At 28.3% G+C, this 14,421-nt stretch overlaps 1 protein-coding gene across 1 annotated transcript in view; it reads right to left on the minus strand.

Moving 5' to 3' along the window:
* Positions 1-11,217, minus strand: part of LOC112594242 (paired mesoderm homeobox protein 2A-like) — a 43,595-nt gene extending 32,378 nt beyond the window's left edge. The window contains exon 1 of the mRNA XM_025338934.1: positions 10,845-11,217. Coding sequence (XP_025194719.1) covers positions 10,845-11,217 — 373 coding nt within the window. The remainder of the gene's footprint in view (positions 1-10,844) is intronic.
* Positions 11,218-14,421: the final 3,204 nt, after the last annotated feature.

A 14,421-nucleotide genomic window follows, 5' to 3' on the forward strand; every position in this document is an offset into this window, starting at 1 on the left:
TTTTAATCCCATTAACTGAGATGCGCTTTATGTATTGTGTGTGTGTGTGTAATGTTGTTCGGTCGGAGTGAGCATTTTTTCTTTAATATACAGACGCATCGCGCCATTTTTTTACGATATTCTCTATATATTTTATGTATTGCATCGCTGCACCCCTCTTGCAGCAGATGCACCCTCCCAATTCTTGCACCGCTGTAGTTGCGGTGCTGCAGGTATATTAATTATTATATGTACCCGTGCGCGAGTGGAGATAAATAAAAAACCAAAAACTATACGACAGGGAAGGATGAAAATTATACCCATTGTATACACAACCGTATAGCTAGGTAATTATTTAACTACTGCGGATATATTATACAGAGTGATTCAACAAACATGCTCATGCATTTTGTTTTCCTTCAATAATGAATTAATTCGAATTCTGATTATCGGAAGAAGGCTAAATACTAGAGGTACACTTAATTTAAACATATTTTTTTGAAAATTTTAATGTGTATATGCTTCTATAATTTAAAATTCAAACGAGTAATATTCAGTTATTTATTAAAAAGTTTAACAAAATTCATCCACGGTGTTAACTGCACATGCTCTTGCTTTATCTGGCTACATTTTACTAAAATAAATCTTCCAGTGATAATTTTATTAAATAACGTTCATTGTTTCAAAAATGATTCAGGTATTTGAAAATATAAATATTTTTCTACATTATAATGTCATGTCATTACAAAACAATATTTTTGAAAACATTTTTTGTCATAAGTTTTTGAAACTTTTTACTTTGTTAAACGACAACATACATTTTTAACTTCCTTATTACAAAGCAGAATATTTTTCAGAGTACTAATAATTATTTAAAAATCGAATTTTTGGACGAGTGTAGTTTATGAGTTATAAGTATTGAAATTTTAGATGACTAGAGTGAATTGGTACAAAGGTATCCCGCTAATTGTGGGTCCACTACCCTCCGCTCATCAAAACTTTAATATTTATAACTAATTAATAACTTATCTGAAATTTGATTTGTATACAACTATAATAAGCACTTACTCCAAATAATATACTGTTTCGGAAAATGAAATTAAAAATGAATATTGTTATCAAAAAAAGTTAAAATTTAATAAAAGCATTCAAGCTATATTAGGTATTGAATTTATTAAAACAGTTATTCAAAATAAAAACATTTTAATAAATTAAGTTCATTTATTTGATGAATTCATAATCATTAGAAAAAATTTAAAACAAATTAAAAAAATGCAATCCTTGAATTAGATATATTATATAGATATTTATTTTTAGGGGAGTGAAAAACATTGATGGAGGAGATTTTCTAAATTTTAAAATAATAGTTGTATTTTTAATAATGTCTGGTTTCAAATAAATGTTAAAAGAATTTTCTTATAAATAAATTATTACTTATAGACTAAAAAAAAAGAATAAATTGTAAATAAAAACAGTTAAAGCAATATTGAAAATATAAATATATTTCATTCAAACATTTACAAAGTTCTATGATGTTTAATTAGAAAAATTAAAAAAGATCCATTCTTCTAAAAAATATTACAATACTTATAAGTACTCCATAATCAACTTCAACAATATAAATGGGCAAAAATTCCGTTTTATTAATTAATTTAAAATGTATACACGGTTAATAAATTTGTTAAACTATTATTAACTATGAGGTAGATAAGTCATATTTATAAGCCTATATAATTCTGAAACATTCGTATAAGGTACTATAATTTATTTATATACAGCCAATATATTGTATTAATACTTATTATACATTAGAAAATCAATATTAAAATTAACTTAGTTTTTACTTAATAAAATTAAGATCACCCATTATCTTTACAGTTGTATAACTAAAGGTACTTTCATTACATTATTTTTAGTTTCGATATTTAAAATAGACTACACTTATTAAAAGTATTTTTGTTTTGTTCCATATTATTTTAAGTTTAAAATCAACCAATGCTTTTCACTCATTTCTAGTTTCGTGGTTTTTTGGGACTTGAATTCTTTAAATAATACAATCAATTTTCAATTTTTTAGCTCACATCACACGTGTGCTTTTCTATTATATTACAACAACCAGCACCTACGTACAAATCGAATGACATATATATATATATATGTAAAACCTATGGCATACATTGTACCCCATATGTTCGCGGTAAATGTTTTCAATATAAACTTTCTTATTCCTCAATATATTTCATATTTACAAAATGTCACTATATGTCACTATGTCAACAATAATAAAGTCTAATAAAAAATATAACTATTAAATAAACGCTAATCATTTAATAGTTATAGACTATAGTATGTTCTTCATTAACCACGATATAATAAGCATAAATTATTATATTAAAAATAATATAAGTACGTAAAGAAACTAGTTCCTGTAGAATATAAACCAATTATGCTATGAGTTTGGGCTAAATATTTTATTTTGGAATTTCTTGTCATAATTTTATGCTTGCCGGTTAAAAATATTTAAGCTCGCATTACCCACACAACTGCAAATTAATAACTAAAAATATTTTTACGCGGATATTATATTTTAATAATTAAGTATGTTATAATATAGTATGTTATATATTAAGTTATTTTTTTTCGTTACAAATTATTCAATTATTTATTCTGAAATCAATATAAATTGTAAAATGTATTTTTTTGTAAGTACTTAAATAGAATCGATAGATTTAAAAATCGAGATTGAGCTTATTGAACCATGTTTTTATACTATACATTTTAGAAAATGATCGATCACATATTGAACTACTCGCGGATATATTATATTAGTGCAGTAATATATTATTAAAGGTTATAAAGTAATATGCATTAATTAGCGATTTATAGATATTTTTCCGGAATTGTTTTCATTAAGTCAAAAAACAAATAAGTATGTATACAATTGTAAATAAATCAAAATATATTTGTGTTTAACAGTAAAATTGTCAATATTATTATAAATACAAAAAATAATATTGATTTTTTTTTTTATAATTACTTAAAAACTGGGGGTACTTGAATTGAACAGAGATCTTAAGCCTTCTGAGTTCCTTTCTAATTGCGCTACTGGTGATTTTGTTAAATAATTCCGAAATTTTTTAATTTACCACTCAATGAAAATAAATTCTTTTGTACAGTGAGCAAATATGGACATTTTACTAGCAGGCGACGTTATTATATTATTGAATAAAATGCAAAGGCGCGGTATATTTGCATCTTGTGACTTTTTTTTAACACCTCTATATTATATATTAAAAATAAATATTTAATATAAAGCTACAGAGTGATTTTTTTGATTCTATGGGTATAGGTGAGTAGTTATTGTGATTACATCCATCGGACAAAATATAGTGTTTGAAACGGTTCTTACAGATTTTACAAACCTGAAAAAATATGTACTCTCATTGTTTTCACATCATAAAATTTCCATAAGGGTTTTTGCAAAATAACAAATGTTTTTTTTTTTTTTTTTTATTATTCAATATTGACCGTTTATGTGTTATTTAAAGTTTATCGGTAGGAAGTATTTTGATTTTTTTTTAAGTTTAATGCATTCAAATAAATTAATGTATTAATTAAAACACTTGTACAATAATATGTTTCTACTAATTTGAACAAGACATCTGTTTAAACAAAAACCTCTTATTATTATTTTATGTTTTTAAGTATTATGTTGTTGCTATTGATTTTTGTAAACTCTATAACATTTTTAAATACATCACTAAATAGATCGATCACCATCAATTATCATTATTGTTTTGAGTGAATTAAGTACATGAAAACAAGCATAAAGAGTTTATTATTTACAATATACATACTGCATAGGAATACATAGATTTACACATAATACGTTATACGTTTTATGAAGATGTCTATGCACTATATATATATTATATACGAAACGGAATTGTACTTTAACGACTTTTAGAGTCATAAAATGTCACGCAATACTTTTATCTAATATAATTCAATGTATATTGGGAACTATATATTTTTTATCGTGCATAAAGTATACTTAGATTCTTAAACTCAGGATTAAATTTTATTCCGATTACTATAGTATACGTGAGTTATGTGTAAAACTTCTTCGTGTTTAAGAGTATTTTTTTATTGATAATAAATCATGAATTACGAGTAAATGGTAGTACAACACTATATGCAGCTCAAATTACACACTACAATTCATAAAGCGTAATTATAATATATACTATGATCATAATGTTAAAACAATACTTAGTTTCCTATTAGCCTGACTTTGCTTGTATTACAATTAGTCTAGCGATCTATTGAAAAAAAAGTATTGAAATTAATATTAAAATTAGTAATATTCAAGAATAAACAATGATAAATCATGATAATTATTATGCAATATTGCTAATAGTTTTAATTTTAGACGTGATTACTATCACGAAATCCTAAGGTCTCAAAGTCCTATAATGTCTGTGAAGTACTGCAGTTTGATTTGCGATCGAACTATGATCCAAACGCTTTTTATAGTTGGCGATTTTTATATTTTTTTTTTTAGCTTTTTTTAGTCTAACAGTTTTATTATGCTTATTAAATTCAATATTTTTTTCCGATATAATTAAATAGACGATATCTGATAACTTTATTATATTAAGCGTGTATTATTTTAGTTGTGTACCAGCACTTGGCTGTAGGTTGTATTCAAGATCGATATTTTTCTTTAAAAAAAAAAATAATAATAATAATAATTAAACAAAGCTTTAGAATTAAATAAAGTTATTCATGGCGGCAAGCACGATGGCATAATATATTTAATTGAGTTACATCTTTCGCTTCTGTAATAAAGTCGCGTTCCTTCCTAACTTGACCGTAGAACGTTAAATTATTTATAACGTCAGTTATTACGATCATTGTGGCAATTATTGTACTCATTATTATTATTAAACTTAAGGGGCCTTTTGATACCACAAACGATAAAATGTTTACAACTATCTTGTACGTATTAGTATATTATGTCATCATTAATTAACACAGCTAAGTGCTAAAACGTATAATTTAAATTTCTGGAAAATTGTACAAATAGGACCAGTATTGAGTATTAAACTATGTTACATTGTTAGTTTATTTTATACGAATACTACTATTGGTACTATAAAATATGAATCATAATAGGATTTTGATGTAGTTAGTTTTGGTTAATGGTCGACATTATTTTTTGACCGAACCAACCCGTTTGTTTTTTAAGATGTGTGAATATAATATGTTGTATCATGAAGTATATAAAAATAAGTAAGATTTCAAATTTTATTTCAGATTAAGTATCAAACAATCCATACGGAACGAGTTTGTTTACATGGTTTTTTACATTATAATAAACAGTAATTGATATGTAATATAACATAATATAACTAAAAGATTGTCCAAAAGCATATAATGCAAGTAAAATATATATCGGACCTTATGTATGGCTATATCCATGCACTATAATTTTATTATTTATTGCTTTATACAAATATTTTTGTGGTTATAAAAACGAGCTGGAAAGTATATATTTTTTTCGTCCGAAAAAAATCTATTTGCAGTATAGGCTGTCATACGCACTTAACCAGCCAATTTCTCATAGTTTCCCCTTTTCAGGCCGGTCGTTTGTCTTCACACTTGTCTATCACAATGCCCGACCCCCTGTCAAAACTTCCCTCAACTGAAATTCATCACAACTTATGTATTCTGTCAGAACTATTTCCCTAGAGAAACCTTATACCCATGTATACGAAATAAATAAAATAACTATTAACTTTTTTTTTGGTCAAAAAATTATAAGCTCGAAACACTTTATCCAACAAGAAAGAACATTTACCAATAATGCTTCGTGTTTTGACCACATATTACCAACAAGTTACGCTTTGATAAGTGATAATATTCTTGATATGTTTAACTGTACATATATATTTTTTATTATTTTAAATGTTATATAATCATGTGCATAGGAAATACGTCTATAAATATATATTATATAACATAGTATAATAATTTTTCCAAGAAATCATGATGTTTAATATGATATATTGCGTACTATACGATATAAAAAATATATGTTTAAAATATTTTTTTTAATTCATATTGTTTGTTATATTATAAATCTGAGTTAACAAATATTTTCACGTAGTAAAATAAAAATAAATAAAGTATAAACCACATGTAGTATAATATTATTTAAAAGAAGTCGAGCGAATAAAATCATATGAAATATTATGTATCAACTCTAAAAAACATTAAATAAAAAAACGCAAACATGTAATTTAAAAGACGTTTAAATATTAAATTTTAACCAAAATATCGTATGACTGGAAAAAAAATATTTCCACTTGAATTCGTTTTGATAAATAATACAATCGTGTGTTTTCCAGATTCGTAGAAAAAAATTTATATCGAATACATTACTACTTAATAATAACGTTGTATGATTTTTCTTTAAAAATGTCTCCATAAATTGTTAACTATATTAGTATCCACTGATTGTCCAGAATGTTTGTTTTAAGCTAGTTTTAAAATAAATTGACTGAACACTAGAGATTCAAAACTAATTTATATTTCATTCTATATTTTGCAAACAAAAATTATATTTTTAATTTCCCACTAATCTCTTAATGGTTACTGGTAATACATATATTTTGGGTTATATTTAATATTTATTTATTGTTTTTTATTTTGTATAATATGTTTTATTTTTAGTTTTTCTTGTCATATTAAATGTAATATTGCAAGTATAGTAATATTAGCTGTTGTATTTATTATACAATGCTTGTACTCTGGTCCACAGTAAATATAAGTGACTATAATATAAAATTAACGTTTGTATATTAACTATATGTATATTATACATAGAAAGAGAGATAATTTGCATAACACCTAACTTATAAATGATTTGGAGTTAAAGAGTTAAAGGTTATATTACCAAGCTACTTTTGCAACACTAAATTATATTGACTTTTAGATATCATTATTTACTGATTATAATTGTTCAAAATTAGTAATACAATTGTACATAGTTATATTATACCTATTTTATTAACGTAACTAAAATATTACGTAGATATCTATTATATATATATTTTACCTATAAAAAAACAATAATTAATTAATAGTACTGCTATCTCTACGGGTATTTATATTTGGTATATGTTTTTAATTTCCAAAAAAATGAAATATTATTCGTGTATGAAGATTCATGATCCAGAATTCTGAAGACAAATGATAATTTTTTTCCAATATATAAGCTAGGTATTAATTATTTAATAAGTAATAAGCATTTAGATTGACGAGTGATGTCATAGCTAGAAATAGTTTAATAACAACTAATATTATCATACAAACTGAAAATTATATTTTAATTATCAACAAATTTAAATTATAAATATTCCTAGATTTCTTAATTATTATACGCTCAATGCACCTAGCGTTGTTTTAGATTTGTAATGTACAATTTAAATTTTAAAATACATTAAAGTATAAGATAAAGTAGAAGATATCTCAGAAATTAAAATATATCAATTATAAATAAAACCAAAATAAGCCGTTAAACCCAACCCGACATTCAACTAATCATGTATAATATTAAAGATTATCTTGTTTGAATAAACCTTAAGTATAGTGTAAGTAAATATTTTCAAAGGTTATGAATAAAATATTAATTATAGCTTATTAGTTATTAGTTTATAACTTATCAATTACTGAATAAGGTTCTAATTTTTCCTTCAATGTTTTCAAATGAATTAATAAGTATTATATTTTGAAATCTGTTCAGCTAATCAAAACACCGGCTAAAAACTTTAACGTAAGATTAGTATACATTTCAACAAAAACTAAAGTGGAATTAGTAATAAATTACTATATATACTACTATATATAAATTTTAAGCTTAATGCAAGAGAAAATAGCTATTTTACCACTTTTAAGTATATAATTAAAATTTTTAATTATTAAAATATTTTTATGTACCTTCTATTGGCATGCAATTAGAGATGAAATGTGAGAGTTGCTAAAATGATGTGAGAATTATAGAGAGCTATTTATCAGGTAGTAAAAATGTGTGTAAAAACTAGTTTCTTTAGGCCCCAATTTTTCAAATTGCTGGTATACATGTAATAGCTAAGTTATAATTGTTTTTATTTTTAAAAATCATTGAACATTATAGGTACAAAGGATATCGCAACTCAAAGATGAGTGTCTAAGATATCTATCTTCTAAATGTATTTTGTTGTTTTTTAAATTTAATTCAAAAATGTTTGTTATGTATTTTCTTAAACTAATTATATTTATATGATTTGTTTTTATTTTAAAATAGTAGTTCATTTCCAATAAATAATAAGCCATGTGCGTTGTACGTAAGAATTCATTATTTATATTATTTTTTGTTGATTTTGTATTTTTAAGTGTGCCTTATTACAATACAAAGACAGAAGCAATGAAGTTGTTTATATACCATTCATTCAACCTTCAAAGGTATTAGCTGTTGTAATGGTACACGTTTATGAGTATATCAACATAAATCAAGTTATATATTTTATTTATTTATTTATTTTTAAAATGATTGTATAATGTATAGTTATTAATCAAGAAATTATTAATTAATTAGTTTCAATCACAACAGTTTTACGTTAACATAATTTTAATTATTATTTGACATTTTTAAGTTAACTATTAAATATTATAAGTTGAAACACCGAATTTTTTAACCAATTAAGAGGATATCACAAGTAATTTATCCATGAAATAGGTCTTACGCAGAACAAACTTACGAAGATAGTATTCATAATAATCTGACCAAATGATTACCATATATTATTATATAGAATAAATATATGTATGCCATAGAGTTTGTATTTTTTAATAACATAAAGACAATTACAGTTATTTATTTTATTTTATTTGTTTACTCAAAATTATTGAGCGTTGACATGAAAAAAAAATCGCTTCAACACAGCTTAAGTTCTTTTCCATGTTATATGAACATTTGGCGAATCTACTAAAAACGATGTACTCGGAAGTTTATCTCATGTAAAATTATTTTTCTATAAACATTATATCATTATTACGAAACAACCATTTACATAATATAGGATCACTCTAGAACTTAGAAAAAACTTAGAATATTGGTATTTAAATATATTAGATACTACCTCTTAAATAGTGGGTGTAAGGTGTCCTTTTAAGTTATTTGGTTTATTGATTTATAGATTAATTAGGTTGAAAAATTTAAAAAATATGAACTCAACTTTAACTTTTTAACTAATTGATTTTCACAATTCACCTTTAATAATATATAAATAGTTAAATTTCGTTCTACAATGTTTAAACTTATAATATATAAAAATATATAATTTCACTTCATACATTAGGGATACCATATCTTTTTTTATACTAATCTATATTACAATATGGCATGATAATTTGGGGCGGTGCACTGGTGTTTCAATAAATGTTTTTAATCTCTTAAAGGCACAAAAAAATAATACGATTCGTCTATATTTAAAGGAAGACAATCTCATAGAGTCAATATATTTAAACTGTAAAAAATGTAACATGCTTTCGCTTGAATTGCTATTTAAAAAAATAGCTATAATTTTTGCACATTAAAAAATCTAATTTATTCTTTATCGAACAAAATGATAAGCCCATGAGTGGAAATAGATTGTTTAATATTAAAGTGATATACACTAATACATGTTTTGGTCAAAAGTTCATTAATTATCTTGATCCTATTAATTTTTACTCTTTGCCAATTAATATTTAAAAAAATATATTCTAAATGATAATATTAGTATCAAGAAATGTATAAATAATGTTTTGTTTTTTGAATTAAGTCAATATATAATATGTTTATAATTCGTTAGTAATAAATCTATAATATATTATCTATACTTAGGTAGGTACTATTACTATATTTAAAATTATATTTTTATATGTATAATAGTTTAATCTTAAATGTATTATAACTCTTTACACACTACAAGTTCAGTTTAAAGGTGTGGGTAATTTTTGTTATTTTAATTATGCTGTGTTACATTGTGTTAATTTAATAATAATAAATTTTCTTATAAGAAATAATAATAATAATAAAAATATTTGAACATAACCGTAAATTGGGTAATGAGAAGTTTAAAAATATCATGTGTTTATCGTGTGCATACATAAATACATAATATACGTAATTTACAGTGACGTATAACTTCTAAGTGGTAAGTACCTAGGTATATTATTTGTTGTTTATCATTATTGAAGTTCACGCTATGCGCTACGATCGTTAGTCGACAACTATAGATACTTAGGTTAGGTTAACCTAATAATATATAGATTATATTTATTTTCTCTTCTTACTTATATTCTTTTCTTTTATAAGTCTATGGTCTATAGATATCCTACAATAGTTTGATAAACAAAGAATCTTCAATGTAAACATATTAATTAAATGGTCGCTTTTTTAGTTTGACAACCAAACGGATCGTAAAATATTGTTATTGAGTTTTAGATTTAGATGAATTTAAAATCCCTGATTGAATGCGATCAAATTTTGTCGACCCTAACTGAAGATAGTGATGCGGCAACCAGAAAATTGCATTTTTTCACAAAACAAAGAAAAAAATATCTTACAAATTTGGCTATGGAATGAACTAGTATTTATTTCGGCGAGCAAGAATGAATTATTTGATCCGTAAAATACAAATCCAGGTCTAAAGTCCGTCAAATTCTCATGACTTTTAAAAGTTTTGTTTATCAAATCGAAAATTCGCGGTTAGAAACTGATCAAAAAGTGAACTAGGTACCGTGCCAAACTACGTCACACCGAGCGCGTCGCTTACCTGGCAAGTTCATCGCGGTCGAGAACATGGTCGGCCGGCCCGGATGGTGGTCCTGGTGGTGTCCGTGGTGGTGTCCACGGGCGGCGGCGGCGGCTGCGGCGGCGGCTGCGGACGTGACGCCGGTGCCGTTGTGCCCGTTGCCGGACGCGGCAGCCGCGGCGGCCGCGGCGGCCGACAGATGATGGCCCATGGCCGTGTTGTACGACCGAGCGGCCATCGACGCGGTGGGACCGAACCGGTACGCGGCGTGCGTCATCTGACCGCACGTGGTCAGGTCGCCGTATCCCATCGCCGCGTGGTCCATGTTGGACGCGGCCGTGGTGGTGCCGGTCAGACCGTCGAAGTTGGCTTGGTTCAGGTACGAGTAGTCCATGACGATTGTGCGTTATCGCGTACCGTTATCTCATCGGGCGGCGCGCACGTGCGTGATGACGTACGTATGTCTACTATGCAGCTACTGACGATGCAACTGCTGCAGCCGAGAGATAACTGCAAGGTCACGCGACGCGTGCTCGTGCGATCCGATCGCGGTGTGTCTCAGTGTCTCGACGAAGAATGCCAACTGAAGGGTGCTTATTACGATATTGTTATTCGGCGTGTTTTACAGCTTCTGCCGGTCGCATACGCGTGGCCCGCCAGAACGAAATCTAGCGCGGAGGATGGATGTTAACGACGAGGTCCGCGGAAAACGATGGGCGGCGATGGCAAAAAGCGAAAACCGGTGCGTACGCAAATAATAATATATACACCCACGTATAACGTATAGGTATATATAGATAGCAATTATACGTGCGTTTGCTGCGAAATAGATATATTTATTATGTTTTGATGACTGTGATGCGCCGCAGTGACGATGATCTAATAACGATATTAATAATAGTAATAATAATATAATTTGTTCGGCGATAGAGTGTCGTACGTATTGTAACGGTCGAGAAGTGGACGGCGGCGGATGTGGCGGCGGCGGACAGTAGAAAAGAGGCCGATACAACGACGACGACGACGACGACGATGATTACGGTGACGGCGCGCGCGGCGGTATATACGACGGTGTCGTCGGTTCCAAATCAAATGATGGCCCTGCGTAATTCAATAACTGGCCGTCGCGTAGAAAAGTGCGAATAAACCCACCCCCTTTATTCGGGCGGCGGCGCGCGGCGTGCCGGTCACGGCCGCCGCCGAAGGGGCGCATACGGCGACAGCGGCGGCGGTGACTTTTCGGCCCCCGGGTTGGGCGGGGCGTGCCCGGCCGACACCCTCGCCCCCGCAGCGCCATTGGTCTTGCGGCGCGCGCGCAACCCCTCGCCCACCGCCGCAGCGATCCTCCCCCGCGGGCTTTGCAACCACGACCACCCATCGGCTGCGGGTGCGCGTGTGCGGGGCGCGACGTACGCCTGTACGTTGTTTTTTTTTTTTTTTTGTATTTTTTTTTTTTTTGCTAGCTCTCGCGACGGTTGACACCACCACCACCACCACTACCACCTCCACCATCACCTCCACCTCCAACGCCACCGCGGTAAACCGACGCGAGAGCGAAAACACCCGTGTAATGTAGTATAATATTATTATATTGTTATTATTATTGTTATCGTTGTATTACCAGACGAATCCCTTCTTATTATGTGTGTGTGTGTGTGTGTGCGCATGTATTATATATATATATATATAAACGACTATTCTCATACTTCTCGGAAGACGTGTGCACTGCATCGTCTGCTTTTTTTACCGTTTTTATAATATATAATGTTACACCTACGGCGGTATATGCGCTGAAATCCGTGGCGATTTCTTTCGTTAAAAAAATATCCCTCATCACTTTACCATAAACTTATAAACCTATATGTACATATCTACTTATAGGATTTTTTTTCGACTAAAAATAGTAGGGATTGTTCAACCCGACACTAAACCACCAACGTATTCGTCGTGCGTAATTTAAAAGATCCCGCAATCATATATTATTTTATATTTTTTACAACTGTTTTATAGTTGCTGTAGTTTTTTTCGTTTTATGATAAAAAATGTACTATAGGTTTATTTATATACATTATATGCTTTAAATACTAGTATTAATTTTTGCATGAATATACATGGTAAATGTCATTATATAAACTCTGCATTACATAACATACATAAGTACTATACATGGCGCAAATTTATCAAATGCGATCAACCACACAAAAGCCAATGCATACTTACCTAACTTGTATATAAGACTTATATTATGCTCACCGTGAACACTGACATCATTTACATTACCAGCCTCGGTACGATTTAAATACAGAAACCGACGATAGCGATCGAAAACACTATATACGTAGTTTAATGTACCATGCTACTATTATTATAATTGCATTATTGGACAATATCTTTGTTGTACGTTTATATAATATGTGTTTCTGTGTATATGTAAAATGTTTGAACATTCATAAAAAAAAATGTTTTTGCTAAAATTCTAATTTTTGTTCATGTTTTACACTTGTTAAGTACTTAATCCCATAACTTTAGTAAGTAGTAGCCAGTAAATATGTGTATATTTCATAAAAGATTGTAAAGACCGCTGAAAAAAATATATAAAAAAACTTGCAAATCATAAATAATTGATTATTTTCAATGTAATATACATTGTATATTATTAATATGCCAATTAAAACTAATTAAAATCAATTATTTGATTAATTGTTCAATTTGGCGTATCTGTCGTTTTTGAAAATATTATTTTTACATGATTTTAATTCGTTTAAAAATAAAAATTTCTAGAGTACTTTAATGAACAAAAATTTTGAATGAAGAATTTATGAGTTATATAACTATCAAGTATTTCAATAGTTTTGTCATGCGGAGTTAAATGCAAAAATGTTAGTCTATTGCTTTACACTCGTATCTAAACTTTAAATAGTTATAACTTATATCATAAATTTAATTTTTATAAATCTAATACTCTGAGTAATATTTTATTTTGAAATATGGAAAATATATATAAAAATTTTATTGATATTCATTAAATTAACAATAACAATAAAAATAATAAAAAGTATATATTTTTTTCCAATTATGTTGATTTTTGACAACTTTAAAATATATAAAAGAAGTATTTTGAAAAGCTTTGGCTTTTTCTAAAATAACGTACCTATGTCTTAAAAAATAGGTCACCCTGCTAGACTAAAGGTCAACTAATCATTATATTCGTATAATCTGGTTATAGCTTGTAGCCTTGTAGGTTATACACGGAAATAGATAAAAATAAATACTATTTTAATTTTCGTTCAATGGCCATATAATTAATATATTCAGTGGCGTTTTCTCTGGGTGTGCAAGTTGTGTGTTAACGCCCTAAACATTGATGTCATACATGTGTGTAATATTGTAATTTGTAATTCATATTAGTATATTACATGGTTATATAATTTTATTTACAAAATCTTAAAATAATTGTCATGTAAAAATAATAATATCAAATAATAAACTATTGTTACTATTGTCTATTTTAAGCTCTAAACTCGACCATTCGCCCGCGCCGTCTGCAGCTACGACGCGCAACGGCGTCCAATAAGATTACGCCGATTACGGAATAATA

This window comes from Melanaphis sacchari, unplaced genomic scaffold, assembly GCF_002803265.2.
Source record: "Melanaphis sacchari strain LSU unplaced genomic scaffold, SCAv2.0 Contig0_pilon_pilon, whole genome shotgun sequence".
In the NCBI taxonomy this organism is placed as follows: Eukaryota; Metazoa; Arthropoda; class Insecta; order Hemiptera; family Aphididae; genus Melanaphis; species Melanaphis sacchari.